This window comes from Indicator indicator, chromosome 9, assembly GCF_027791375.1.
Source record: "Indicator indicator isolate 239-I01 chromosome 9, UM_Iind_1.1, whole genome shotgun sequence".
Classification (NCBI taxonomy): Eukaryota; Metazoa; Chordata; class Aves; order Piciformes; family Indicatoridae; genus Indicator; species Indicator indicator.
In genome coordinates this window covers 12,110,141-12,137,956 of record NC_072018.1, presented here as the reverse complement: position 1 = coordinate 12,137,956, position 27,816 = coordinate 12,110,141, and the positions used below count along the sequence as shown (strand labels likewise).

Here is a 27,816-nt window from a genome sequence, read left to right as displayed (position 1 = left end):
TGGACTTGAGGGGTGGACCACTTGCTGGATAAGGAATGGGCTGGATCACCACACTGAGTTGCAGTCAATGGCTCAATTTCTAAACAGAGCCAGTGAGTGTCCCTCAGGGGTCAGTACTGTAACCAGTGTTGTTTAATGTCTTTGTGAGCGATATGGACAGTGGCACTGAATGGACCCTCACCAAGTCTGCAGATGACACCAAGCTGTGGGGCATATTTGACATGCTAGAGTGAGGAGATGCCATCCAGAGAAAGGTTGAGAGGTGGGCCCAAGCCAGCCTCATCAAGTTCAACAAGGTCAAGTGCAAGGTCTTGCACCTAAGCCAGGGCAATCCCAAGCACAAATACAGGCTGGGCAAGGACTGGCTCAAGAGCACTGTTGAGAAGTACTTGGGGGTTCAATTGACAAAAAAAAAAAAAAAATCATGAGCTGGCAGTGTGTGTCTGCAGCCCAGAAGGTCAACCATATCGTGGGCTGCATGAAGAGAGGAGAATCACCTCCATCATCCTGCTGGTCACACCCTCTACTCTGCTCTCCCAAGACCCCATACACAGTACTGCATCCACCATAAGAAAGACATCAAATTGCTGGAGCGGTTCCAGAGGAAGTCCACAAAGATGATCAGAGGGTTGGAGCACCTCCCTTCTGGTGACAGGCTGAGAGAGCTGGGGCTGTTCAGCATGGAGAAGGGAGACCTTATAGTGGCCTTCCAGGGCCTGAAGGGGGCCTACAAGAAAGCCATGAAGGGACCTTTTACAAGGCCCTGTAGTGACAGGACAAGAGGAGATGAAGCTTGAGGAGGGCAGATTTAGACTGAATATTAGGAAGACATTCTTTACAGTAGGGGTGGTAAGACAAAGGAACAGGTTGCCCAGGGAGGTAATGGATGCCCCCTCCCTGGAGGTGTTCAAGGTTGGATGAGGCCTTGAGCAACCTGGTCAAGTGTTAGGTGTCCCTGCCAATGCCAGTGAGGTTGGGACCAGATAATTTTTAAATTCCCTTCCAACCCAAACAGTTCTATTAATCTGTGAATTAAATAAATAATTCAGTGACTTCTAGCTTAAGCTCTGCTGTTCAATGATATGAAGGTACCTTAGAAAGAAGTTGACAAAGACAGCACAACAAACCTGTTTGCTTTTCCCATATACATGCATAGAAAGTAAAACTATGTTGATTACTGGTAATTACTCTCTAATTCAAGTGCACATTAGCCATTCCATTAATCTCATCATTGACTAGAAAAAAAAATTAATTCAAACACTCGACAACCGGAAGATCTGATCATATTTAGTTCCATTTCAGATAAAATGACCAATTACTACCTTTGGGACAACACTGAAGAGGAACTAAGAATGCTAATGAGACCCACTATGCATTAAAAAAAATTACTTAATGGGAACAGGAAGCCAGAAACAAAGAGCTTGGACATTATGCAGCTTGGGAGAGGAGAACAGCAAAAATGCATTGCTCAAGTTTACCTGTGACCTGGCTTTTTAGCTTGTTCCTGCTACCTTGCAAACATACATAAATCTGCAGATTTCTGTATAAGTGATGATGCTGTGAAGCACAGGCAAGTGTAACAAGCCCATCTGTAGAGCAGTTGCTGCTAGCATCAGCATGCCAAAGCATATTCATGGACATCTGTGTTAGACCTGCCCTCTTACCAAACCAACGCACACCAAAGTCACCCCACTCCCATCTATTTTGGGCTGTTAATATATATCACTGTATAAAAAAACCCAAACTCATTTATTTCATTAAGAAGAAAATACACAACATTTAGGATAAAGACTGAATATTACTTCTTGAGGCTTAACATTACTTCTTCAGAAGCCTGTCTTTACCAGTGAATTCAGAAGTCTTCAAAACAGCTAAAAACACCGACTGCAGCCCTTCAGTAAGATGGCTAAAAAGCAAGCACTCTGTATCATCAACTAAATATGAACTTGATTGTAAAACAAATGCTATAGAAGCAAATGCGGATTCTTCCACCCCAGAAGCTGATAAATATGTAATGCTTCAGCCCAGAAAGATGCACAGTTCAGTGTTCAACTCTGAAACATTTACAGCAGTCCAAGTTGTCAGGGAGATGTTAGTCCTTTTCCTCTCACTACAACAGTCTGCAGTCCCAGTGTGTCAGGGTGTTTGTTTCCTAGCTCCTTCTCTTGCTAGTCTATCAGCTTCTTCATTTCCTTGGAAGCCAGCATGACCAGGAATGTGCATCTGTTAGGACAAAAGTATAGAAGCATTAGGTATGCAACAATCGAGAAAAAAGTACATATATGAGATCTGAGCACACAACATGCTTTCATTCATACTCCAGTAATGTCTCCTTAGAGGTCCTCCCCTCACATTTAGTCCCAAGAATGTTCATTTCCCTTCCTCTAAGAAAGTCTTGTCAAATGGTGAAAAATCATCTTTATGGGACCACTTAGTTTTTAAGAAATGCAGACAACAGCTCCAACTCAAAATTCCAACTTTAAGAGAAGAAATAAAAACCTATCTGACTTGACTGCTTAAAGCAAATCAGTCTTTTCCCAGAAAGACAGACAGCCTCAGTGGTTACAGCACTAACTTGCATTCAGAAAAAGGATATGGAAGGAACCTTTCCATTTTCATATGTCTTAAAATCCATGCTTCAATTTGGCAATGAAAACCCTTTTAACCCTAATCCCATACTTGTCAGAAGTAAGGGCGGAAGAGTGTATGCAAGGAAGAAGAGAAAGAAAATGAAGCTTGATATTTACAAGATCTGAGAGGGGACAAGTATGAAGCCCTGTGCAACATGGTATCAGGCATACAGGGCAAGGACTAGGTGATCTCTGTAGAAGTGTACATGCAAAATATTTTAAGGAGACCTAAACTTTGATCTTAGTTTTATATGTTTACACTTTCTTCCCATCGATAGACAACAGCAGTAGTTACATAAGATCTACTCAGTCTTTAAACTGGAGTCTCAAACTCTGGAACAGAACAACATAAATGGAGTGGCATCTGCAACAGATTTCGCATAGAAAAAGTGCACAGCAAAGACCTACCTCATCCTATATTCTAGAGAGCAAAGAGAGACAAATAAAAATGCCATTACCAGCCACAAAGTCAATGTTACAGTTATTTATTTCTAGAATCAGCAGGGTTATACCACAATTAGAGTAGAATTTAGAAGGAAGGGATGCAATAAACACTGTAGTCCCCACAACATTTAGCACTGATGTTAGCAGTTACAGAAAAAAACATTCTACCAGGAATACCTGTATAGAAGTTGGGTTTATTTCTTTACTGAAACAACTGAAAACTTAAAAATGGGTATTTTCAAGACTTTTCTGTGCCCAGTTTTCTTGGGAAAAAAAAAAAAAAAACCACAGTTAAGGTTCAGAAAACTGGGGATGTACTCTCTTTTTTCATAGTTGAAAGACACTCGTGATCGAGTTACACAAACAACCACCATGTTAAGAGTTTTGAAAAACAAATCCAGATTTCAGATGTGACTTAAAGACACTTATGTTTTAAGTTTAGATTTTCCAGGAACAGAAATTTTATCCACTGATAGTGCTAACAATCTAAAAATAATTATTGCAAGAATTTTCTAAGTAGTAGCAAGACAGAAAACAAATATAAACTTGCATTTTAATAAATACTGGTTGCAAGAGCCCAGGTCATGTTGCTTATTTGCTTTAAATAAAACAAACAGCTTCTCTGTATTTATATTTTTACTTATGAATCTACAATATTACACTCTAAAATTCTTAGTTATGGTCACACTTGTAAGTTTTTACAAGAAAGCATGTTGAAGGTATCATTAAAAATAAGAACTGAGGTGCTTACCCACTGGATTTCTATGTCTTTTGATAGATTATCAAGTCTTTCAAAATCTTCTTTATTTATTACACTTCCTCCTGAACTTGTTCTCCAGCCATTTGTTTTCCAGTTGTCAACCCAACTTGTAATACCTACACAAAGGAAGCATCACCATAAAAATGCTGTTAAAGAAGCCATCAAGGATGGCATTAATTCTATACAGTCCCAGCCAAAGCCCCTGGAGATAGAAGGTATTCTTGTCTGGTTCTCTACTGGTTTCAAGATTGTGTTTTCCCATTAGTACTTGAATTACCCAACCATGTTTTCCTGAATAGATATTTAATGTAAAGACTACAATCTTATAAAAGCATTACACATAAAATTACAACGTGAACTTCAATAAAATGAAGCTAAGGATAAGGTAAAACAAATCCATGGCTTTGTTGGAGAAATTAAGGAGAACACAGGCATTGAAGAAAAAACAGCTTCTGCACACTAAACAGAATCCTTTACAGAAGGGCCAGATAAACAGATTTCTACAGAACAAGAGTTAAGATTCTGGCCAAAAAATTTACTGTATTACTCCTTAAATAAAGATTTCTTTTTCTTTCTTCTTTTTTTTTTTTTTTTAATATCTATGCTGGTGTCAACAATGTAAGACACTCTTACTGCTTTCATGACAAACAGAATCACCAATCTAGCACACAAAATCTCCTAAAAAACAAACCACATCCATTTCTACCTAACTACCAGTCTCTTTCTCTGCTATTTTAGAAATAAATCCTTGACACATTACAAAATAACTTTGATTAAACCAGAGTGGGATCTGCACCTCAATGACCCAAACTGCAAGCAAGACCAAGACCATCAAACCTAAAGATTCTTTTCCTCCCTCATACTTAAGTCTCACACACAAGTTTAACATGAATTTTACCCAACAGCATGACTTCTCCTTCATAATACCAGTTTCACAGAAACTGACTTTCCTCCCACAAAGAATTGAAAAGATGCTTCCTTTCTCCTTAATGCTTCAAACTTGCTTCTTGAAACCTACTAGGCACTAGGGATTCTATTGATCAACATGACATACCCAATCCTGAGGAGCAAGGATTCTCCTTTTATTCTTGCCTTTTGCAGAATGCTTCTAGCAGAGACTACAAAAACACCTACCAAAAGGAAAAAAAAAAATCCCCCACACATTCTACTCCTATAGGAAATACTGTGTTTATATCTTTTGGGGAAAATAAGCTCCTCAGATGAGAGATTTACAAGATTATCCCTAAGGAGAAGCAATGAAAAATTCCTTTAAGTTGTTTCTTAACATTCAGTCTCCCTTCCTCAATTTACAAGCTAGAATCAGGAGGAAAGAGCACAAGTCCTTGATGCTTTTCACCTCTGGACATAGCTCCTTTCATGCACATGGCATACTAATACAACTTGAAACATACAGCAAGTGACAGCAACTCCTTTCTTGTTCCTACACAGTAGCTTCCTGTACTTCCTAGGATATTGACACTGAAGGCAACACCAGAGTTTAAGGTGAGTTTTGCTTTATTTCTAAATGTGAGCCATCTGAAAAGTAAAACACCTGATGGTTTTCTTTCAGATTTTCCACTTTCAGAAATCAGGGTGGGGGTTGTGGAAAGCAGTATGACTTATTTGGCAGAAAACATATACAGATTTTTAACATAAAAACCAGTTCTTTGCTTTCTCAATAAAAGGGGTAAAATAGGCAATCAATCGCTTTCAGTGTTAGCTCTCAGGTATAGGAACTTATGCTAGAAACAAAATACACAAATTCCCGCCTTCCCCTCCAAAACAACCAACCCCAAGGTGTAAAAGCACTACATTCAATTTTCATCATTAAATCAAAACTTTTTAAAACCAAGAAAAACCCTAAATAAATAAAACAAAAACCACCAAACACAAACTCAAACAATATGGTTGCTCACATGAGCCAGCAGTGTGCTAAAGTGGCCAAGAAGGCCAACAGCATCCTGGCCTAGATCAGGAATAAGTTGGCCAGTAAGACTAGGGAAGTGATTGTCTCCCTGTACTCAGCACTGGTGAGGCCACATGTTGAGTCATGCATTCAGTTTTGGGGCCCTCACTACAAGAAAGACATTAAGTTGCTGGAGTGTGTCCAGAGAGGGGCAACAAAGATAGTGAAGGGCCTGGAGAACAGGTCTTGTGAGTAGCAGTTAAAGGAACCAGGATTATTTAGTCTGGAGAAAAGGAGGGTGAGGGCAGACCTTATGGCTCTCTTCAAGTCCCTGAAAAGAGGTTGGAGCCAGGTGGGTGTTGCTCTTTTCTACCTGGCAGCAAGTGATAGGCTAAGAAGAAATGGTCTTGTTAACCCAGGGGAGGTTTAGGTTGGATATTCAAAGAGACTTCTTGATGGAAACAGTTCTCAAAGACTGGAACAGGTGCCCCAGGGAGGTGGTTTAATCTCCATCCCTGGAGATCTTTCAAAGATACAGAGATGTGGTGCTGAAGAACATGGTTTAGCACCGAAGTTGGTAGTGTCAGAGAATGGTTGGACTCAATGATCTAAAATGTCTTTTCCAGCAATTCTACAAAACAACTCCAAAGAGTTATGCAGTTCCAATTTATCATGAGATTAAAATCTCAAAACCTTGGGAAAAGAGGAATACATTTTACTCAAAAGTTTTCTCTTACTGGCTGCTTCGTATGGTATGTTTATGGAATAAAATTACATTTTCCAAATCTTTGCATGAAGTTTGAATCTATAAATACAATCTCTGTGTAAGTATCATCTCTGACTAGGCTTCTAAGGTAGCCTCAAAGCTTTGCTATGTAGTCTATATGGAAAGTAAGGGAAGGTTGTATGTATTTCACATGTGTATCATATGAAGCTAGCCTCTCCAATCCAAACAGAAGAAAACTAAAAACCTATAGGATTACTACACCAACTTCAGAGTACTCTCCTAAGTACATACTCCATTAAGAGTATACACAGGCAATCTTGTTTCTCAGCTGTATGTTATACCACATGCTTTAAAACAAAAATCCTGTAATTACTTTTCAGGCTTTCTTGTAACAGGTACTTTGTCTTTACTTGCATTCCATGCAGTTAGCAGTGACCCCTGTAATATTCTCAAGTTCTTCCACCCAAGCAGTCATGAGTATTGAAATAAGTTAGGCATTCTCTTCCTTAAATCCCTCTCCCCAGGACCCAGCCTTCTGTCATGAAATAGCATGCAGTGTGTCTTTAAGAATCTGGAAAGTGAGAATCATTAACTTACCATTAATAGTGAACTTGCTATCAGTGTAGATAATTAGTTTCTTGATGTTTTGACTCTTTGCTTGCTCTATAGCTTTGCAGGCCGCCTTAAAAACATTTCAAAAGAATCACAGTTCCGAACAGGATTTTGCACACAATACCAGCAAGGTACCTGAAGCTAACAGAACTATAAAGAGTATTACAGTAATCTATCAATGAGAATCAACATGCTTTGGAGTAGAGGCTCCCAAAATTACACATGCAGGTGGCCACTTAATGAATCAGGCAAACAGAAAGCCACTTAAGTTTCACTGAAGAGAAAACCCCAAAACATTGTGATATTCAACTTCGTATTGAAGGAGTAAGCTCCCTAACCAATTTTCTATCTAAGCCTCCATCAATGGCACACCAAGCATCAAGGCATTTTCTCCACAATTTCGAGGAGGAAGGATTCATACCACCAATTCCAACATTCTGGAATCCCTAAAAAAAGATTATTTTACAGTACTACAAAAAAAACCCAACAATAAAAATAGAGTAAGAGGGCAAAGTAGCTGGGTTTGGATGTAGGGCTGAAAACCTCTCCAGTGACAAGTTTGATCTTTGACACAGCACTATCACCTCTGCTTGTCCCTCTGTAAAATCAAATTCCTGTAGTTCTTCATCAGATCAGTGGTTTAATGGCCACAGCAGTGTTAAGTCAAAAGCTGAACTTGATGGTCTTAAGAAGTCTTTTCAAACCAAAACAATTTTATAATTCTATAAATTCCCCATTTCACTCAATCCCAAACACACAGGACAGGACAGCAGCCATACTAAAATTAAGATGAGGTGAGAAGGGAAGACTGAATCTGTTAGTGCCAACGCAAATTCATTTCAGGAGTAACAGAGGTTACTTCTCAGAGCCTGAAATTGTTTGTTATATATATATCTAAGGCATATGATACTATAATACTATCACAGTAAAAAGCTGATTCTCTTCTTAACCACTACTCAGCAGCCCTTCCCCCAAAGTCTGAGATATACACATTAAAAATGAAAAAGACAGTACACAGATTTGAGAAACAAGCTGTTTTAAGTAGCTGTGCTTGGGATGAGGAATTCTCAAGGTGAATTACCTTCCTTGCTCAAAATCAATAAAGATCACCTTGAGAATAATTTGTTTCAAGTCATAACTCCTGATATCCATTGGATATTAGAAGAAACATTCACTGAAAGGGTGTTTGATAACCCTCCCCAATCAGGTGGTTGAATCCTTATCCCTGGAGGTGTTTCAAAGACACAAAGATGTGATGCTGAGGGACATAGTTTAGCACCAGTCTTGGTAGAGTTAGATACAGTTGGACTCAACGATCTTTACAGTCTTTTCCAGCTACAAAGATATTATGATTCTATGTTTTGTACACTTCCCTCACAGCTCTATAACTAGTTTCTGAAGGCCAAAGTTTAAATACTCATGAGTGCAGTAGTGCAGACTAACAAGCAAAATCATTTTGTGCCATTTACTACTTACGTGTATTTCTGCTCTTTGATTGGTCTGCCGTCCAGGAAGCCTTTCACTGATATTTCTGTGTCCAAGGAATGAACAGTAGATTAGTTAGCTCAAATATTCAGAACGGGGTGTAACAGCTACACATTAGAACAAACACAAGACAGCTATTTTTTTCTTTTTTAATAAAGGTGTCTCCCTAGTAACAAGTGGTACAAGGAAATGTCCTCAAACTGCACCAGAGGAGGTTTAGGTTGGATATTAGAAGAAACTTCTGGGCTGAGAGAGTTCTCAAACACTGCAACAGCCTCCCCAGGGAAGTGGTTGAATCCCCATCCCTGGAGGTGTTTCAAAGAGACAGGGATGTGATGCTTAAGCACAAGGCACCAGTCTTGGTAGGATTAGATAATGATTGGTCTCAATGATATTAAAGGTCTTTTCCAACCAAAACAATTCTATGAATACATAGTCTAGCTGCATCTTCAACCCACATACTGCAACCTGCATATCTGGACTTGTCATCACTATGCAATTACATTTGCTGTCTCCTGGGCACTTATATGTATCTTAAAAACTTCCCACATGACCTGAATTGTAGCTTCCATCCCTAAAAATACGACTTGTGGTTGATTGTCCCCATGTTCTAACCTCCCAGAGAACCTGCTTTCCCTTTTCCCCTCAGCAGCTCAATAGTCTCATAGCACTGTCACTGTGAGTCTCAACAGCAGGGTTTCATATTCAAAAGGAGGCTGGTATTGTAAATCACTAACAAAGCAAACAATAATGTATTTTTTAAAACTAAAGAATCCATCCAGCTACTTACAAAGGGTGGCCTGGTCCCCAGTAGACACCTATTCCAGCACGTGCCCTATTACGTCCATTACCTGAGCAACAACCATCTGTATAAACAACTGCAAAGTCACCTAGGAAAGAATTACCCAAAACAGAAATTCAACCATCCCTTCAAGGACATAGGCTCTTTAAGCAAAATGAAATGTCTGTCAGCAGATTAATCCCAAAAACTTCCCTCTTCAGAGAGCTCTTCAAAATGTTAACTACCGAAGACATGTCAATTAGTAAAGCAAAACACCAAAGTCTCACTGCAGTTTCACACCCTCACTCGTGTCAAATTAGCCAGGCTCAAGAAGCACCTCTGCCCCAAGTTCCATACTCTAACTCCAGATCCTCTCTTCTTCACTCAACTTTAAAACTTCCGAGCCACATCTGTGTATTTAAATACAGTCAGTAATCCAGACACACATAAAATGTCACCTATAACAACCAAATTACGCTGTACCAGTTAAAATCACACTCAAAGACAATGTGAACAAACGGATCATTGCTCTTATTTCCATTTAGAATAGAAATAATGTTAAGCTGAGCCTGATGCTGCCATACACAAAACTTCTTAATAAAAGTTTTTTAATAATTAATTTGTTACTTAGGCAAGACTGCAAAGAACTGAAAAGAGCTTAGGAATAATGAAAGACCTCACCCATATATGAAAATTTATCTTCACTGACTGTGGGTGCTGAGGCTACTTCATCATGTTTTACACGCTTTGCAGTGTGTTCTTCGTTTGCAGACTGCTCATATGGCCTTTTGCATGTACTACAACACAAAATGCTTCCTTCTGGCTCTTCTCTCTTGTTACCATTCTCCTGTGTTACAGCTCGAGGACCAGATGCACCTTCCAAAAGGGTAGAAAAAAAAATTTTAAAAGATCAAATTTTATTTGAAACGACTGATTCCAAAGACAGCAGTTGAGTCACAACTAAGATAAAGCCCTGCAAATAATAGATTAGAGTTCTTCCTTCAGCCAGGAGGTTGCTCCCGGGCTTGGCAGGGGTCACAGTGAACTGCAAGATCCTCCAACCAGTAAAGGAGTGGGGCTGACCTCCACCCAGTAAAGGAGCCAGGCTGATGTTTGAGATCCTGCTAGATTAAGAGCTGACTGATGGAGATGTAGTGATAGGACAAGGGTTAATGGCTTCAAACTGAAAGACATTAGATTTAGACTTAACATTAGGTAGAAAGTCTTCCCCAGGAGGGTGGTAAGCCACTGAGAACAGGTTTCCCAGAAAAGCTGTGGAGGTTCCAAGCCTGGCAGTGTTCAAAGCCAGATTGGATGGGGCTTCGACCAACCTGCTGTAGTAAGAGATGTCCCTGCCCATAGAAGTGGTTTAAACTAGGTTATCTTTAAGATCCCTTCCCACTCAAACCATTCTATGATTAGCAATACTAGCCTGTTAACTGACGCCATCCCTACGCTGATATGCGAATAATATAGCAAAGAACAGCCATTCTTGATTTTAGAGGAAGCTGAAGACACACACATAATGATCCTTAAAACAGACATAAGATAAGCAACATTCTCCAAATACCTACAGAAACGCATCAATTGCACAGATACCTCTATTGCTGTGTCCATGGGCAGAGCTAGCACTGCACTTATTCCCACAGCACTCCACCAGTTACAAGCCACCCACTCGGAGACTAAACAGAAGCCGCTGCCCGCGTTTAGCCAGGCACCACAATGATTACAGAGCCACCACGCACAAACTAGGCGAGCAGTGCCAGTGAGCGGTGCGGTCTCCCTCCCACCTCCCCAACAACGCCGGGACTCTCTCCCTACCCACCCGGGCTGAGGCGAGCACGAAGCTACCTGCGGGCTCGGGCTGCTGCTCCTGCCCCAGGACACCACCCCGCACAAAGGCCCAGGCATCCTTTTCGGTGGCGAACTTCTTGAAGCTGGCGGAGGGGAACTTGTTCACCTGCTCCTGACACTCTGCCCTGCAACACAGACACAGGGGAGGGCAGAGGGTGGCCCAGGACCGGCCCGGCTAGCGGCTCCTTGCAGTACCTCAGTCGCAACCCTTACCAAGTGCGATAAACTCCCGTCCGCCGACCCTTGTGCACCGCATAGAACATACTATCACTCTTGGAGACAAAACAGGAGTGACTGAGGACTGCCACAAGCCATCGCAACATGGCGTAGCCCCGCCGCCATTTGCAGCCCCGGACCCCGCCGCGGCCGCCCGTCGCCGGCCTGCGCATGCGCGATGGCCGTAAGGGCACGACTGAGAGGGCGCACTGAAACCTTCCCTACGAGCCGTCAAACAGGCCAAAATTACTGGAAAAGCCTAGGGTGTCATGGGTTTTCTGTTTTGTTGTTGGGGTTTTGTCGTCCTCCCCTCAAAAGCAGTACTTTAAAAGCCATCTAAATCAGCTTCTGTTTGGGTGAGTGGGACACGGGATGTATGAGATCATGGCACTTTACATAAAACCCCCACCCTGAGAGCCTGTTATTAAAAGAGAAATAAAATCTCACAGGTGTCCTCAGCTGAAGTTCTCTTCTGCCAGCCCTAATAACGTGCTCTCTGAAACTACCTGGAAGCAGGTTGAAGCCAGGTGGATGTTCGTCTCTTTTTCTTAGTAATAAGTGGTAAGGCAAGAGGTAATGTCCTGGTGCCCCAGAAGAGGTTTAAGTTGTGTATTTGAAGAAACTTCTTCGCTGGAAGGGTTCTCAAAAGACTGAAAGAGGCTCCCCAAGGAGTTGGTTAAATCTACACACCTGGAGGTGTTTCAAAAGAGGTAGAGACGGTTTAGCACCAGCCTTGGCAGAGTTAGATAACGGTAAGAAAACCTCTTATTACGCTAATACGAGTTCTGTGGTGGAACAGCCAAAAGGTGAAGGCAGATCTCACCGCCCAGCTGTCGGCAGCACTGCGCATGTGATGCTCGACGCTGTCCCCTCCCCGCGGCACCAGGAGGCTGACACAATGTCATCCGACAGCGCCGTGCCAGGACTTTAAGGCCCGTTAGGGCTTCATTTTGCTATAAGTGGCAGTCGGTTGGTGGCGCAGGAGGGTCTATGTTTTGCCCTTTTTCCTGCTTCGGCTTCACCACTGCCTGGGCGGGGCGAGCGTATTTCCTAGGCCGCGATCTAGGGCGCTCTCGCGAGAGCTCTCCCTTTTCCTAGGCCGGCGCTGACCGAGGTGGGTGTATGGGCCCTGCGCGGGCCTCGGCGGTGCTGAAGGTTTTTTTCACTCCGCCGCGGCGATACGGAGCCGGGCAGCGAGCGGCTGTTCCCGCGGTAGCCTCCGGTTGGGGATGTCCCCGATTACCGTCAGCCGGAGGCCCGATGGCCGCCCGGTGCCGGGGAAAGAGAGCTGGCGGGAGTGTTCCTCCAACGGCGTCCCGAGGGAGGCCGCGGAGCGGGAGGAGGGGGCCAGAGCCGGATGCGGAGCCCCGGGAACGGGAGGGACTGTCCATCCTGGCCGCCCGGCAGTACGTGGGACTCTGTGGGCGGCTGGGCAGCCTCTCTGGTTCTCCTGAGCTTCGTATCTGTGGCGCATTACTGCACACGCCGGGGACCGGGACACACCGGGCCCTACGGTCCTCGTGAGAGTTTTCCCGTGTTGTGGTCCGCAGCTGCTGGAGCGACGTGTTGGGGCTTACGTGGCCACTGGGGTTCTCTTTGAATTGTGGGGCCGGGGAGCCGAGTGGAAGAGTCTCGTTGTTTGTACTAGAAGACCTGCTCCTGGTGGCAACTGAGCTGTTCTTTTGCCTTGCAGAAAGGCCATGTTCAGCTCTAGTGCAAAGATTGTGAAGCCTAATGGCGAGAAGCCAGATGAGTTCGAGTCTGGTATATCTCAGGTACGTGTCGTCTGCTTTGCTGTTTGGTAACCGGCTGCAAGTTGTGGAGATGGTGTTATAGCAGTTAAACTCCGAGGATGACGCTGTTCACACGTGGAGTTTTACTTAGGAACTGGAGCAGTCAGCCTGTGCTCCCACCAGTTGAACTTCTTGCATCTGTCAAAGTAACTTAAAGGAAATTAAATTAAGCGTCTGGAATCCAGGTTTTGTGAGGAGCAGCTGAGGGAGTTGGGATTGTTAAGCCTGGAAAAAAGGAGGCTGAGGGGAGACTTCTTCATAGAAGGCTGGAAGAGGCTCCCTGGTGTGGTGGTTGAATCCCAGTCCCTGGAGGTGTTTTAGAAATACACAGATGTGGTGCTGAGGGACAGGGTTTAGGACCAGCCTAGGTACAACTAGGGAATGTTTGGGCTGAATGGTCTTAAAGGCCTTTTCCAACCAAAAGAACTCTGTGATTCTATGAAATCTTTCACATTGAATGGTAAATACGTAGCTGCTCTCTGGTGCTGTAGCCTGGGTTTGGTCTCAAGGGTTCTTATGAATTAACTGTAACAGATTATTCTGCCCTTTCACTTCTCTAGGCTCTGCTAGAGCTGGAAATGAACTCAGATTTAAAGGCTCAGCTGCGGGAGTTGAATATCACAGCAGCTAAGGTGAGCTGGACCTTCTTCATGGAGTTGTGTGGTGACTTGCTGTATGTGTAATTTTGAAAACGTTAACCTACCAGGTAAACAGTGGCTTTAGCTGTTTCTTGCAGTCTGTGGTTGTTTTACCATGTACTGTTGTGGTTTATTTTTGGTATTTGCTGTTAACACATAGGGCTTTGTAATAGTGGGTTTTTTTCAGCAGCTGATCTGAAAAGTTATTGTAAAAACTCTTAATAGCAGTTTGATATTTTAAGCAAACATGCTTAAAAAATAGCTTTGCTTTCTGTTTCTGCAAACTGGGCTTTAGGTCTGAAACGTGACTTTTTGTGTGAGTATATGGGCTGGCAAAATAGGCACTGCAGAATTTTTGTCAAGAGCATGAACTGTAATACTCCTTGTAAAATAATTTTGCTGTAAATCCTCCTCTGTGTACCAAGTGAAAAAATGAAAGTAGATCAAGGTGTTAGACTGACTTGGTCATGTGTCAGCCTGTTTTAAATTGTAATTTTAATTTATAAAGGCAACAAATCTGAAGGAAGAAGAGAATCAGTGTAAAGGGAGAAAGAAAACTAATGTTAGTGTTTGGGGCCGTTACTGCGAGAAAGATCACTGAGCTGCCAGAATTGGATCCAGAAAAGGGTAAAGAAGCTGGTGAAGGGTCTGGAGAGCAGGTCTTGTGAGGAGTCGCTGAAGGAAGTGGGCTTGTGTAGTCTGGAGGAGGCTGAGGGCAGACCTTGCTATTTAGAATTCCCTGAAAGGAGGTTGGAACCAGGTGGGAGTTGGTCATTTCTCCCAAGTAACAAGTAATAGGATAAGAGGAAATGGCCTCCAGTTACACCAAGGGAGGTTTAGATTGGATAGTAGAAGAAACTTCTTGATTGAAGGGGTTGTCAAAAGGCTGGAACAGGCTGCCCAGAGAGATGGCTGAATCCTCATCCCTGGAGGTTTGTCAGAGAGATGGTACTTAGGGACATGGTTTAGCCCCAGACTTGATAGAGTTAATGGCTGGACTCGATCTTAAAGGTCTTTTTCAAAACAAAACGTTTCTATGATTTCCATGAAGTAGCTCAAATGCAAGAGAGATTTCTGTGAAGTTTGTGCAGAGTCTCTAACAGACCAAATAAGATTTGAAACTTTGTATTAGCGTATGCTTACCTCTGCAGATGTGATCATGAAGGTTCAGTATAATTGGGATTCCAGTATTCTGAGTCCAGCCCTGCAGAAAGAATGAGCTTGTTCAGAGGATGAGCCTGGGCAATAAATCCCACCACTCCTTTCAGCAATTACTCCTTCACAGCAAATAAGTTTTCTGACAGAAGTTTTTCTATGTAATGCTTGCTCTTAAATGCATTAAAACAGGTACTGCTACCTGATGCTTTTTTTTCCTTTCTTCCCCAAAGTTATAAGAAGGCAGTCAAATACCTGTTCAGAGGATTCATGAGCAAACTGTTACAGTCTTTGAAACCATCACACAAACCTGTAACTCATTGAATAATGCTCACCTTCTGTTTCAGGAAATTGAAGTGGGTGGTGGCAGAAAAGCCATCATTATCTTTGTACCAGTTCCTCAGCTGAAATCCTTCCAGAAGATTCAGGTGCGGCTAGTTCGTGAGCTGGAGAAGAAATTCAGTGGAAAGCATGTGGTGTTCATTGCTCAGGTAAAAACACTTAAGAGTTATTAAAATTCTGTCTTGAAGGGATCCCAGGAAATCATCTAGTCCAGCCCCACACATGAATTGTCACTGTTGCAAATACTACATCAGGTTGTGATTTTGCCTTGCTGAGTCTTTGAACATAGAAGGATGAAGATTCCACAGCCTCTCTGGATAACATGTTCTGGTGCTGCAGTACTCTTCTTGTCTTTTCCCTTCAAGTAGCATTGATATAATGCATGATTTTTGTACCAAGAGGATGTGTAATGAATGTCCTGCAGATGGACGCTAAAATTATTTTAGATGTCAAACAAGGCTATGTAAACTTGGAGATGCAAAAGTTGTTTTTGTAGGAGGACATTGCTTTCTTGTTGTGTCCTTTCTTAATACTTTAGAAGTCTGAGAAGCAGAGTTCGAAATCAGTAGGGAGTAGATAATACAGAAACACAGAATGGTAGTGGTTAGAAGGTACCTCTGAAGATCATCTAGTCCAACACCCCTGCTAAAGCAGGATCACCTAGAGTCAGGCACATCCAGGTGGGTTTTGAATGCCTGCAGAGAAGGAGACTCTACAACCTCGCTGGACAACCTGTTCCAGTGTTTCCCTCACAGGAAAGTTTCTCCTTACATTTCAGTGAAACCTCCTGTACTCTAATTCGTGCTCATTGACCCTTCTTCTCTTGCTGGGCACCACTGAAAAGAGCTCAGCTGGATACTCTTGACATCTACCCTTTATATATTGAGAAGATCCCCTCTCAGTCTTCTCCTTTTCCAGTCTAGAGAGTCCCAGTTCTCTGTCTTTCCTTGTCAGAGAGGTGCTCTGGTCTCTTTATCATCTTTGTGGATCTCTGATGGGCTCTTTCCAGCAGTTCCTTATATTTGAACTGAGGAGCCCAGAGTTGGACACAGTACTCCAAGTATGGCCCCACCAGGGCAGAGCAGAGGGCATGGAGAAGTTCCTGTGACCTGCTGACCACACTCTTCTTGAGGCATCCCGGGAGACCATTGGCTGCCTTGGCCACAAGGGCAAATTGCTGGCTTATGGTGAAGTTGTCCTCCAGCACTTCAAGGTCCTCTGCAGAGCTGCTGTTCAGCAGGTCCACTCCTTGCCTGTAGTGGTGGTGGGGGTTGTTCCTTCCCAGGTGCAAGACTCTACGCTTGCCCTTGCTGAAGTTTGAGGTATGCCCAACTCTCCACTCTGTCCAGGGGTGCCTGAATGGCAGCACAGCCTGATGAGGTGTCAGCCACTCCTCCCAGTTTTATATCAGCAAACTTCCTGGTCCCTTCATCCAGGTTGTTGATGAAGATACAGAACAAGACTGGATCCAGTACTGATCCCTGGGGAACACCACTCGCTACAGGCTTCTGACCAGACCCATGTTAATAGAAGCCTTGCTACACTCAATCTATGCACGTAAAGTTCAAGTTAATAGAAGAGGAAGTCATCTCTCCAAAGTTCTGAATTTATGGAAGAAGATAAGCCATAAAAAGGTGATAGATGGCTCTCTGGACAGCAGTGGAGATCTGCCTGGAGAAGAGAGTGTTAGTTGTTAGACTGAAGCTCTTTCTATGGAAAATTCTTTAACATTTAAAGAATCAGAGCACGTTACCCATAATCTTTGTGGAAGAAGACTTCTTTTGCTGAAGTGCCTCAGGCTCACTTAAACTAAGTGCTTGAAAATTCCCTGGTAGCTTAATCACATTTCAGAAGGCAGTGAGTGTAGTTTTTCTACTGTAAGTGAAATGTTGCTTTTGAACATGATGTGACCCAGTTTGGATTGCAGTAACCCCTGCCATGTGGCTACAAATGCAGCTAAAACTTAGTTTTAAAACATCTACCCTTGTAGATAGGGAAGTAGAAAATCTGTTTCACAGATCCAGGGTGGTGTACATACAGCTTTAGATGCTGCTTTTGGAACAGATTCCATTTAAAGCAGATTTTAATTGGATTGTGTAATATTTCTCATGGTGTGAAGTAACATTTCATCTCGCATGTCACCTAGCTGTTTATGGGCCTGAGGTAGTTTACTGCTTCACAGCAGAGGCTCAATCTGATAGAAACTGTTAAGCTCTTTGAGATTTCTGTTCCCAAAGACGTGTACTCAAGTTGCTAATAAAACACAGTAAACCAGGTTGATTGTATTTGTGACCAAGCACTGGAACAAGGTGTCCAGAGAGGTGGTGGAGTCGTCTTCTCTGGAGACTTTCAAAACCCATCTGGTTCTGGGTGGTTTACTTAAGGTGATCCTTCTCTGACAGTGGGGTTGGAATAGATGACCTCTTCAGAGGTCACTTCCAACCCCTACCACACTGCAATTCTGTGTATTGATGGGGAAGAAAGAGATAAAATTAAAAGAAACTTCTTGACTGGAAGGGTTCTCAAAGACTGGAATAGGCTTTCCCAGGGAGGTGGTTAAATCCCCATGCTTTTAAGTGTTTCAAAGATTCAGAGACAGTGTGCTGAGAGACCTGGTTTAGTAGGGACTTGGTACCAAGTTAGAGAATAGTTGAACTCAATGATTTTTAAAGGTCTTTTGCAACCAAAATGATGCTATGAGTCTAAAGCAGTACCTATAATTTATCTTCTGCAAGTAATACCAGGTTCTAATGCTGATGCACTTGGACATACCTCACGTATCTCTTTTCAGTGTTTCAGTCATCTGTTTCTAGTGGAAAAAAGGTGTAGGTGTTTTATGGTTGAGGGGGGTTTCAGTTGACTGTAAACACTGCATACTGATACACCTTTTTTTTTTTTTTTTTTTTTTTTTTTTTTTTTTTTTTTTTTTTCAATTGCCTTAACAGAGAAGGATTTTGCCCAAGCCAACGAGAAAAAGCCGCACAAAAAACAAGCAGAAGCGTCCCAGGAGGTGAGTAAATAATACTGTCTCAGTTTGACAGCCACTTCTGGTAACTGGCTGTAGCCAAATTTTAGCCTGCAATAACTGGTGTGAGAAACCCCAGTGCCCCGTCCCTCAGTGCAGCTTGCTGACAATTACTAGGGCTTTTAAGCTGTAGGAAGAGACACATCCGACTGACATTTCAGATTGTACAGAAGGCAAGGCTGGCACTGTGAAGGGAGGCAGTGAGAGACAGTGTCTGAGGAGGGATATAGGTATGTGTAGTCCCTCTGAGTGTGAATTGAACAGCAGCAGTGTAGTCATGTGGGTTAAATGGCCCCTGCTCTCATCTAGTTTCTTTATTTTCCTTTATTGGTGTGGCTCTGGGCATTCTGATCAGTTGAGGATGCCCCTGCTTACTGCAGAGGGGGTTGACCCTCAGAGGTCTCTTCCTACCCAGACCATTCTGTGATCATAAAGGTCGCTTCCAGCCTTAGTGATGCTATGATTCTGTGACATGAAACAACACTCCTATGTGTCTGTGGATGTCAATGCCTCTTATATAACTTGCCTGTAGTCCATGTCTTACTTTGTCCCTTTTATGACTTAACAGTGTCTTCCTATAACTTCTTCCAGCCTCAGTGAAATCTTCAAGCATAGGTTTTGGAAGTGTTGTGTAGTGCTCTGCTGACTGCAGTCTGGCCTTTTGGAGGGCTCTGTGTTACATTAAAACCAGCATTGCACAGTGGGTGGAGAAACTGGCATCTGTATGCATTACCACTTTAAACATGAAGGAAGGAGAGTTGTGCAGGGCTGTCCCTTTTTTTAGTCTAGTGGTGTTAGCATAGAAATGTGATTGATGATTGTCTCCCTTAGTTGTCCCAGTGTTTGCAAGTTTGAAATGCTGCTGTAGAGATCTTAGAGCTTGCCCTGAATCTGAAGCTGGAAATCTTAACTAGTCCTCTAGACTCATACACAAAATAACCTGGATTAATTTTTCTCATTTTGGCTCACTTCTGGATGGTTCATGAACACAAATGTAGACATCAAACAGACTTTGAAGCATGAACTAGAGAGATCCACTTTTTTCCTTTTAATATACTAGTGTTATAAACTGCCTGGGTTTAGGCAGATGAAGAAACCAATCTTCTCAGCTGGTCTCCTGGGACCATACTCTCTAGTTGGAGGTATTTGCACCTTTAAACTCTTCCACAGAGTGGCTGGCAATATTGTAGATGGGACAACTTTGTTCTAATTAAAAAAAATTCTTCCTTAAATGTGTAGAAATAAAACAAGTTTTGGGGATGTTGTTGCAAAGAAACGTGTTCTAAAAGGTCAGAAACCTGGGTACTGACCCTTTGCCCTCATGCAGTTACTAAGTTTCTCAGTGTAGAACTTAGCTTTTATTTTTGCATGACCTGTGGAAAAATATGGTATTGTCACATCACAACAATTGTCATATAGTAACAGTTTAAAAAAAAACCAACCACCCAAACATGACTAAATTTTCAGCTAAAGCATGTTGTGGAAGGCTTAAACGTTGGCAGGATGATGTGTTTTAACGATGCAAACGTGGCATTTCAGCCGCACGCTTACTGCAGTGCATGATGCCATCCTTGAAGACCTGGTCTTTCCAAGTGAAATCGTGGGCAAGAGAATCCGTGTCAAACTGGATGGCAGCAGGCTCATAAAAGTCCATTTGGACAAAGCACAACAGAACAATGTTGAACACAAGGTAAATAAAACAGCTTTGCTTTCTGCTGCAGGCTGGGGTGGTGTTATGACGAGAGCTAAGGGGCTGCTAACATAAGAGCAAAAAGACTGCCCTTGGGTATGTGGCAAGACATGTTTCTGTTTGTATTTGGAGTAAGATGCTGAAGAAAAAGCAAGACAGTTTTGAACTGAAGCTCTAGTTCAATTTGCCAAAAGGCCTGTATTGTGAAGCAGCTATGTGTGACACCTAGCAGAGCAACCTGGTGTAGTAGGAGGTGTCACTGCCAATGGGTAATCTTTTAAGCTCCCTTCCAACTCAAACCATTCTATGATTCTGTATTTGTTTCTTCATGAAAGCAGATGGTTGGTTTTTTGGTTTGTGGTTTGTTTTGTTTTAGTTTGTTTGGGAGTGGTTTTATTTGGTTTATCTTTTAAGTGAAGCACTTAGTTTTGACCTTTAAACACATGGCTTTGGTGTCCTGATTTCACTTTGGGAATCCCTTATCCCAGTGCCCCATTGCTTCGCTTAGGTTTTTTTTTTCTGAAGGGATGTGGTCAGGCCCACTCACCTCTCTGAGTCTCCTATAGTTGCACATCAAAGAGATTCCAGATAATCTCCAGAAAGCTGTGCATTTAGACAGGAAATAGGCTACCTAAATTGGGATAACCAACCTCGGGAGTTCATTTCCAAGTGAAGATGCAGTTGGAAGTAGTATAGTACCTAAACGAGGGAAAATAGTATTTGACTTTCCTATACAGTATGTATAAACAAGATTGTTTGTCTTCACAGGTGGAAACATTTTCTGGTGTCTACAAGAAGCTGACGGGCAAAGATGTGGTGTTTGAATTTCCAGAATTCCAGCTGTAAAGTGAAAAAAATGGCTGAATAAAAAAATGTTCATATAACAGAGTAATTTCATTTAAATTTTGAATTCTGTAAACAGAAGTGGGGCTTAACTGGTTCATGAGATGACTCAACTGTCAAGAGGAGTGGCGTTTGTGTATTGAAGTATTAAGTTGCACCAGCATTATAATGGTAACCCCTCTTAGGTTGTTCCTGATCCTGTCACAACAGAACTCTGGACAAGAGAGTCCTGAGTCTCCTAAAAGAGTTGTTATTGAGAAATAATCTGAAGTATGTTGCGATTCACTTTTTGGGGTGAATATGAAGAATTACTGAGAGGAGTGAAACTCCCCGAGTTTTGCCACGTAAGGATACCACTTGGAGACCTACGTGTTCCTGACACTTGAATCCTACTAGCAGGTGGTGTAAGCTCTGAAACATGGAGCAATCACATCTGAAAAAGTTAGAAGTTTGGGGAGGTATAGCTTGAGGTAACTCCTTTCCCTTTTAAAAGCGGGCAGAGTTACATACTGCTTCTTACCTAAAGTGCAGGTCCTGAACTTCTCCCCTTTGTTAAAATGAAATGGGGAGGTGTTTTCACTTTTGAGTGACTGTTGTTGGACAACAAATGCAGACGCTTTAGATACTGCTTTTGCTTTCACAAATTGTATTGATCTGTCTCCATATATTAGCAGTATATATGTCTGTATAGCATTGTTGAGGTAACCTTCCTCATGGCTAATAACTGAAGTTAGGAGTAGGTATGCTGGCGTGAAGAAAGGACTGCTGAAATGTGGAAGGCACTGAAGAGCAGGTCTTCCTTCAGCTAAGGGAACTGGGGTTCTTCAGGCTGGAGAAAAGGAGGCTCAGGGGAGACCTTGCTCTCTACAATTACCTGAAAAGAGTTTGGGGCAAAGCAGGTGTTGATCTCCTCTCCAAAGGAACAAGTGATAGGATGAGAGGAAATGGCCTCAGGTTGCCCCGGGGGAGGTTTAGGTTTGATATGAGAAGAAATTTCTTGACTGAGAGGGTTCTCAAAGACTGGACCAAGGCTCCTTAGGAGGGTGGTTGAATTCTCATCCCTGGAGGAGTTTCATTATACAGAGATGTGGTGCTGAGTGCTGTGGTTTAGTACCAGCCTTGGTGGAGTTAGATAATGGTTGGACTTGATCTTAAAGGACGTTTTCAAGCAAAACAATTTTGTGATTCTGTTTTTTGGGATTATTTTTTTAGGTGGTATTTTAACATAGTTCAGTACACACTTGGCAATACAAGGAGAGCTGGGGAAGGACTAGCTTGTGTCACGGCAGGCAAAGGCTGCAAGACAGGGTCCTAAAACCACTGCATTATTGACTTAGGTCTGTGATTGGAAACATTTTCAGCAAGTGTCCTTTTTTTCCAGCTCGATGGAAGCATTTACTTCTGAGCAATTTATATGGAGTTAGTCCTCCATTGTACTCAGTGCTTAATACAGTAAAGAGCATCTAATTATGGAGACCACCTATTAGGTGGAGAGCAGTGTAGGTAACAGCCTGTGTACCCAGAGCTCTTAGTAACTCACATCTTGCTACCTAGAGTACATACAGGACAAGTGCCACTCACTGTGGGTCTTTGTAGGTGTACTTAACTTTTCTCGTTTCCTATCTGATACCTCTCTTCTCCAGTTGTGGAGAAAGAAGAGGTTAAAACAAGTTATGCATTTCTTTTGCATTGAGACATGCTGTAAGTTCTGTTCGGTAGGGTAGGACAGAGAGCCCTATGCTGTTAATTTTGGTGCAGGCAATGCAAAGAGAACTAAGTAAACACTTGTGCCCTGTTGCATTTAGTAGTTAATTTTATGCTACCTACTGACAAGGCTTGAATGTTCGCACAAAAACAGCTGTATCTCTGAAGAAGATGGCTTGCCCTAAGGGGTTTTTGTCTCCTTTTTTTAGACTCGTGTCCCTGGAGTATAAGTTTATTCCTTATTCCTCAGCTATTGCTCATCTTGGATGATTCAGCAGGAGTGAATTCATCAACCTCCTTTAGAATTAGATAAGGGGAATTGTAGGTATACAGTAACTCTGCTTCCCAGCTGCTTGCATGGAACATGATCACAAAAGATCTTCTAGCAGGAGTGCCAGAACTTCGAAATGTGTTTTTTCATTTCCAAATGGGTACTGCTCAGGTTGGAAACCACCTCCCTAGTCCCCCCAAAATCGTCCAGTCTTAAGTCAGACATGTTACTAAGTTTCCTCCTACAGCAATCACATATTAGCCTGTGCAAATAGATTTGTGAGTTAGAAGAAGTGGACTCAGGAGCATCTGGAGATTTACCAGATGTTAACTACCTTTAGTTAGAGGCTGATGAGTCTGCTGGGGCTGTGTAACATCAGCAAGAGGCTGATGCTCACAGCAGGCTTCAGGAGACTGCATTTCCTTTTTCATGGTGAAAGGTAATTCAGGTTTGATCTTTTCATACTAATAAAAATGTCAGTAGCATTTCTAGTTTTTGAAGTGCTGGGAAGGGGTAAGTGGAAGAGGAGAGCTCTAGTAAACTAAGTGTAAAGATTGCCAATGTTCCCAGGCATTGCCAGCTGGTGATAGATCTTTCTTGGCTCTCATTGTGAGCCCTTTGAACTATATGAAATGTAAAGACCCATGATGGCCCTGTGAGCATATTCTTTGAGTGAAAGGATAATGCTGTGAAAGCCATTTATGGTGCTTACATCAACTAAGCTGCAAGTAAAGGTGGATTTTTGTGACATAAAAATACCAGGCTGTGTGCGTTGCAAGAGACTTTAGTCCTAGTTTATTGGCAGACTCCCTTGTGAGTTGGTGTCAGCGATGCAGTGAGACAACTCCCTCCATCCCTTGACAAGCATATCAAGTGAATGCCTGCAATCTGGAAAGTCAGTAGATGCCATCTGGTCAAGTGCTAATGAGGCTGCTGGAATACTGGTGTCAAATGCTACCTTAACCTAAACAGAGTCCATAGGAGATGATGCTAGGCTTTTCCAATGCCTTTCATCTGCTGGCACAGCTGAACTCTGAACTCATGAATTCTCACAGCTGAACTGTGTCACAAAGCAGCAGGACATTCTGTACCAAGACCCTGTGCAGCAGTGGTCTGTGCATAGTGCCACTGTAAAGAGACAGTGAAGAGCGTAAAAAGACTTAATTCTTTCCTGTAGTAACCCAAAATAAGAAGGCCTTTACATCTGTTAATGTGCTCTTGAGACTTGCACTTCACATTAGAATTTTCATGGTTTATTCCATGTGAATCCTTCCACACGTCTTCAAATAATTTTGTCTGTGAGGAGGGTCGTTCCCTGCTGATACCCTTTTTGAAAAGGTATGTAGGTGTGTCACAAATCTAGTGTGGCAGAACTTGAAGTTTTGGGTGGCGAGTGCTCGACCTGTCTTGTGTTAATATGGTAATTTGATGCATGATAGTATCATGTCTGATATTAGCCCTTGAATGCAAGTGGGAGCACCTGGTAAGTTTTAATGCCGTGACCCTCACATCAAGCATGGTTAAATGGAAATCCTATCACTCCTGCACTGTGGAATGGAGTAATCTATTTCCTGTGCCTTTGTTTTTCCTAAATTTTCTAAGTGGAATGCCCAAGGTTAATCCCCTGTTGTGTCTAAAAGTCAGAGCAATGCCAAAAAGCTAGACCTTTTCCTCTTTGTGGGATGTGCTTTCAAGGTCTCTGAAGGTGTATCAGAATGGTGGGGGGAAAGAGATACTGATTACAGAAAGCCCTGAAGTCTCATAAAAAGAAGTCTTCTGGTTAGGCTGAGGTAGTGTGAATGTTCCTGCCTGCCACATGGTCCTAGCTGCAGCGTTGATCAGTGCCAGTGGTTGACCCTTCATAACAAAGAGGCTTTGCTGTGCCTCTTGCTGCCTAAGAGTGCTTGTGTGAAACCCTGCCCTCTGCTGAGAGCTAGATGAGTGACATAAGCATCTCTTTGTACTGGTGCCCTGTTTCCTACAGAGCTACCTCTACAGGATATTATTTGTGTCTTGTGATCAAGAGGAGAAAGATTGCTGGATTTGTTAGTCTGCAAGCTCAGATACACCTTTCTCTACCCTCCAGTTACAGTTACTTTTTACTTTCCCTTTTTTTCTTTTCCTCCAGGAAAAAGCAGTTGCTGATAGGTGTTGCTAAATAATGAATAGCTGATGTTTTTCATTACTGGATACTGGGCTGACATTTCTGACCCAGTTTTGCTCTATCTCTAGAGCAACAAAGAAGGAATTATAGTATTGGCAATTTTATTCTCATGGGAAATACCTGATTGGGAATGTTGCTGATACCACTGGACGTTTCGTCAAAGCAAGAGGAGAATTAGAGCCTTGTCATCATAGCATACATGTAGTGCTGAGGGATATGGTTTAGCACCAGACTAGGTAGAGTTAAATTAGATCATGATTAGACTTGATGATTTTAGAGGTCTTTTCCAACCAAAAAGATTCAATGATCTTCTCCATAACGTTTAAGAATAACCCTTGTGTTTTTCAATAGGCATTATGTTGAATCCTCTTACAGACACAAACGATACAGGGTGAGTGAATGATGGGCTATGGGTCAAGCCAAGCTGGCTGCTGTGCCTTGCTGGATCCCCTAGTCTGTGGGGGCTCTCCCTCTCCATCCAGCAAGGGTGGCTGAAAGCCTCATGAGTCAGCTTTTGAAGTGTTACAGTTTCTCGGGCTCTATTACCCTCTTGAATTCTGTTTCTGGCCTCAAAGTTACTTGCCTGTGTTTACAGGGAGAGTAGATATGTATGTAAATGGATGTTGCCTTTGCTGTTGTAATACGATCTTCAAAGGCTTGGGCTGCAGTCACTTTCCTGCATTTTTTACATCAAACGTTTCTCTTGGCAAGTTGCTGCCAGGCCAGATCCTGCTAATTGCCTTCTGCTCCCATGGAGCTAACAGGACTTCTATGCATAAAAGTGGTCTTTCAAATGAGAGCTGTGTGGTGCTTACCCAGTTATGTTCATGTGCTACTATTTTGTCCTTTCCTTATTGGTGTAACCTGGAAGTGATCACCCATTCCTGACTTTGCATGACCATTTGGTGTATAATAAAGGAATTTATAGCAATGGAAGAGGGAAGATGGATTCCAGCCCAACATGGGAACAAGGTGGTTTAGGAGAGATCTTCTTTTCTGAAGGTAGCACACAATGAGTCCTGAGTGCGAGGCACCACTGCCTCTGCAGTGCTGCAATACCTGCAGCACCCATTTTTGTCATCTTTGCCAGCAAAGCTGCTCAGCTTGTGTGATGGTGTGGGCAGGCAAAGCAGGAGCTATTGGTGGGGAAAGAGATTTGCTGTGGAAGAGGATACAACATGTGAGCAAAGCAGAAAAGAGTTAATTGTGTGTCATCAGCTTCTAACTGCAACAGCATGAAGTCATCACTGGGTTGGACCTACACCTCCTGTGAGGGAATCAGAAGGGTGGTAAAGAAATAACAACACACACTCCTATAACACCTTTCTCTACTACCTCAGTCTAAAGCCTTTTTGGTGTTCTGATACCTACCTGCTCTTGGAACTGTAGAAAATAGAAAGGAACCTCCTGCTACTGCCCTAGCTACCATCCTAGTCTTCCAGTAAAAGGTCACATACTGGGGTTTACCCAGGCTCCTGTCCTGCTGGATGCTCACTTGAAGCATAATCTGTCACACCCTAGCTGGAAAAACAAGGGGGGGGAACAGTGGTATGACAGGGGTGGGGGCAGATGTTTGCAAGCTGCTTTTATTTAAGAAGCAACAGCAGCAGCTTATCAGAGCTACAGCCTTACAAATACAGCAGCTCTTCATTAGAAGCTATTAACTGGGGTAGTCACAAGTGGGGTTCTATTATTAGCCCTTGAAGTTGAAAGTGAAGCCAGTAATATCTGTTGAAGTATAAACTGCTGCAACAGAGTGAGGTGATCTCAAAATCCCACTTCCCACAATCAGCTGGCCCCATTATTTTCCTGCCTAAACTTATGTGGAGTACTGTGGTTTACCCAGGGATTCTCAAAGACTGCAACAGGCTCCTCAGGGAGGTGGTTGAATTCTCATCCCTGGAGGTGTTTCATATATGCAGATATGTGCTGCTGCGGGACATGGTTTAGCACCAGCCTTGGTAGAGTTAGAGAATGGTTGGACATGATGAACTTAAAGGTCTTTTCCAACCAAAATGTTTCTGACTCTGAAACACCACCCCACCCCGGAATTCTGTGAAGAAGCCTGCCATGGGATTAATTTAGCCTTTATGTTGTGGAGTGTTGAGACTTAGCTCTGAAATGGTTGCATGTTCTAGTCAAGAATACAATAGCCATTTGAAGAATGAGGACAGATTCAGTAAGGGGAGAGTGTGTTGATTGTCCAGCTGGGATGCTCACAGTTGTGCTGCATTTTGTGTGTTTTCTGATCCACTGAAGCAAAGCAGGAAAAGTGCTTTGCTGGGGCAGTGTGAATGCATAGCTTAGAGCTGAATAGATGTAAATGGTTAAAAAGGGGTTCTCTGCTAGAGGGGAGGAGGGGAGAGTAAGAGTGCATTCCCAAAAAAGTACATTCCCAAAATAAAAAGCTTACATCATGGACCTCTTCAGCTTTCCCACACTTCTTTCCTAATTATTGTCCTGCAGGACAGCTGATCTATTTCAAACAGGAAGCTGTTTACAGATAACACTTGCAACTGTTTTGTCTGATTTGTTGAACTGTCGAAAAGCAAAAGGCAACCTCTTCTCAAATTAAAAACTGTCAGACTTCTGTAAACAGCAGCAATGAGGTTCATCTGTGCAGTGTCCCTGCAGGCACAGAGCGTCCTGCAGTTCCCATTTTCTCAGCAACCATAAGGTAAGAGACTTTTTATACTTTCGCTCTTTAGAAGGGAAGGGAAGAGCCTGGAAGTTTGTTGGGCGGGGGGCTGTCTTGTAAGTAGCAAAGTATGACTGA

General features: G+C 42.7%; 2 protein-coding genes across 2 annotated transcripts; one reads left to right on the top strand and one right to left on the bottom strand.

Moving 5' to 3' along the window:
- Positions 1 to 1,132: 1,132 nt before the first annotated feature.
- On the bottom strand, positions 1,133 to 11,546 carry RNASEH1 (ribonuclease H1). The gene is made up of 8 exons (XM_054383435.1): positions 11,413 to 11,546; positions 11,197 to 11,324; positions 10,027 to 10,221; positions 9,355 to 9,454; positions 8,556 to 8,610; positions 7,065 to 7,149; positions 3,826 to 3,950; positions 1,133 to 2,223 (listed from the first exon to the last, which is right to left on the bottom strand). The coding sequence occupies exons 1-8, from the start codon at positions 11,520 to 11,522 to the stop codon at positions 2,137 to 2,139; spliced, it is 885 nt and encodes a 294-aa protein (XP_054239410.1). The 5' UTR covers positions 11,523 to 11,546; the 3' UTR covers positions 1,133 to 2,136.
- A 951-nt stretch (positions 11,547 to 12,497) lies between these two features.
- RPS7 (ribosomal protein S7) lies at positions 12,498 to 20,941 on the top strand. The gene is made up of 7 exons (XM_054383451.1): positions 12,498 to 12,529; positions 13,109 to 13,190; positions 13,769 to 13,840; positions 15,349 to 15,492; positions 18,289 to 18,353; positions 19,908 to 20,058; positions 20,827 to 20,941. Exons 2-7 carry the CDS (start codon positions 13,116 to 13,118, stop codon positions 20,902 to 20,904), a joined length of 585 nt encoding a protein of 194 aa, XP_054239426.1. The 5' UTR covers positions 12,498 to 12,529; positions 13,109 to 13,115; the 3' UTR covers positions 20,905 to 20,941.
- The last annotated feature ends 6,875 nt before the right edge of the window (positions 20,942 to 27,816 follow it).

What these genes read in the sequence shown, in the direction of transcription:
- RNASEH1 (XM_054383435.1), bottom strand. Translation starts at nt 11,522, where the DNA reads ATGTTGCGATGGCTTGTGGCAGTCCTCAGTCACTCCTGTTTTGTCTCC. An exon ending in GCAGCAGCCCGAGCCCGCAG is followed by an intron (nt 10,222 to 11,196) that starts GTAGCTTCGTGC and finishes CCCTTTTGGAAG; the next exon opens with GTGCATCTGGTCCTCGAGCT. An exon ending in TAGCAAGTTCACTATTAATG is followed by an intron (nt 3,951 to 7,064) that starts GTAAGTTAATGA and finishes TCCTTTGTGTAG; the next exon opens with GTATTACAAGTTGGGTTGAC.
- RPS7 (XM_054383451.1), top strand. Translation starts at nt 13,116, where the DNA reads ATGTTCAGCTCTAGTGCAAAGATTGTGAAGCCTAATGGCGAGAAGCCA. An exon ending in TGAATATCACAGCAGCTAAG is followed by an intron (nt 13,841 to 15,348) that starts GTGAGCTGGACC and finishes CTTCTGTTTCAG; the next exon opens with GAAATTGAAGTGGGTGGTGG. An exon ending in ATGTGGTGTTCATTGCTCAG is followed by an intron (nt 15,493 to 18,288) that starts GTAAAAACACTT and finishes TTGCCTTAACAG; the next exon opens with AGAAGGATTTTGCCCAAGCC.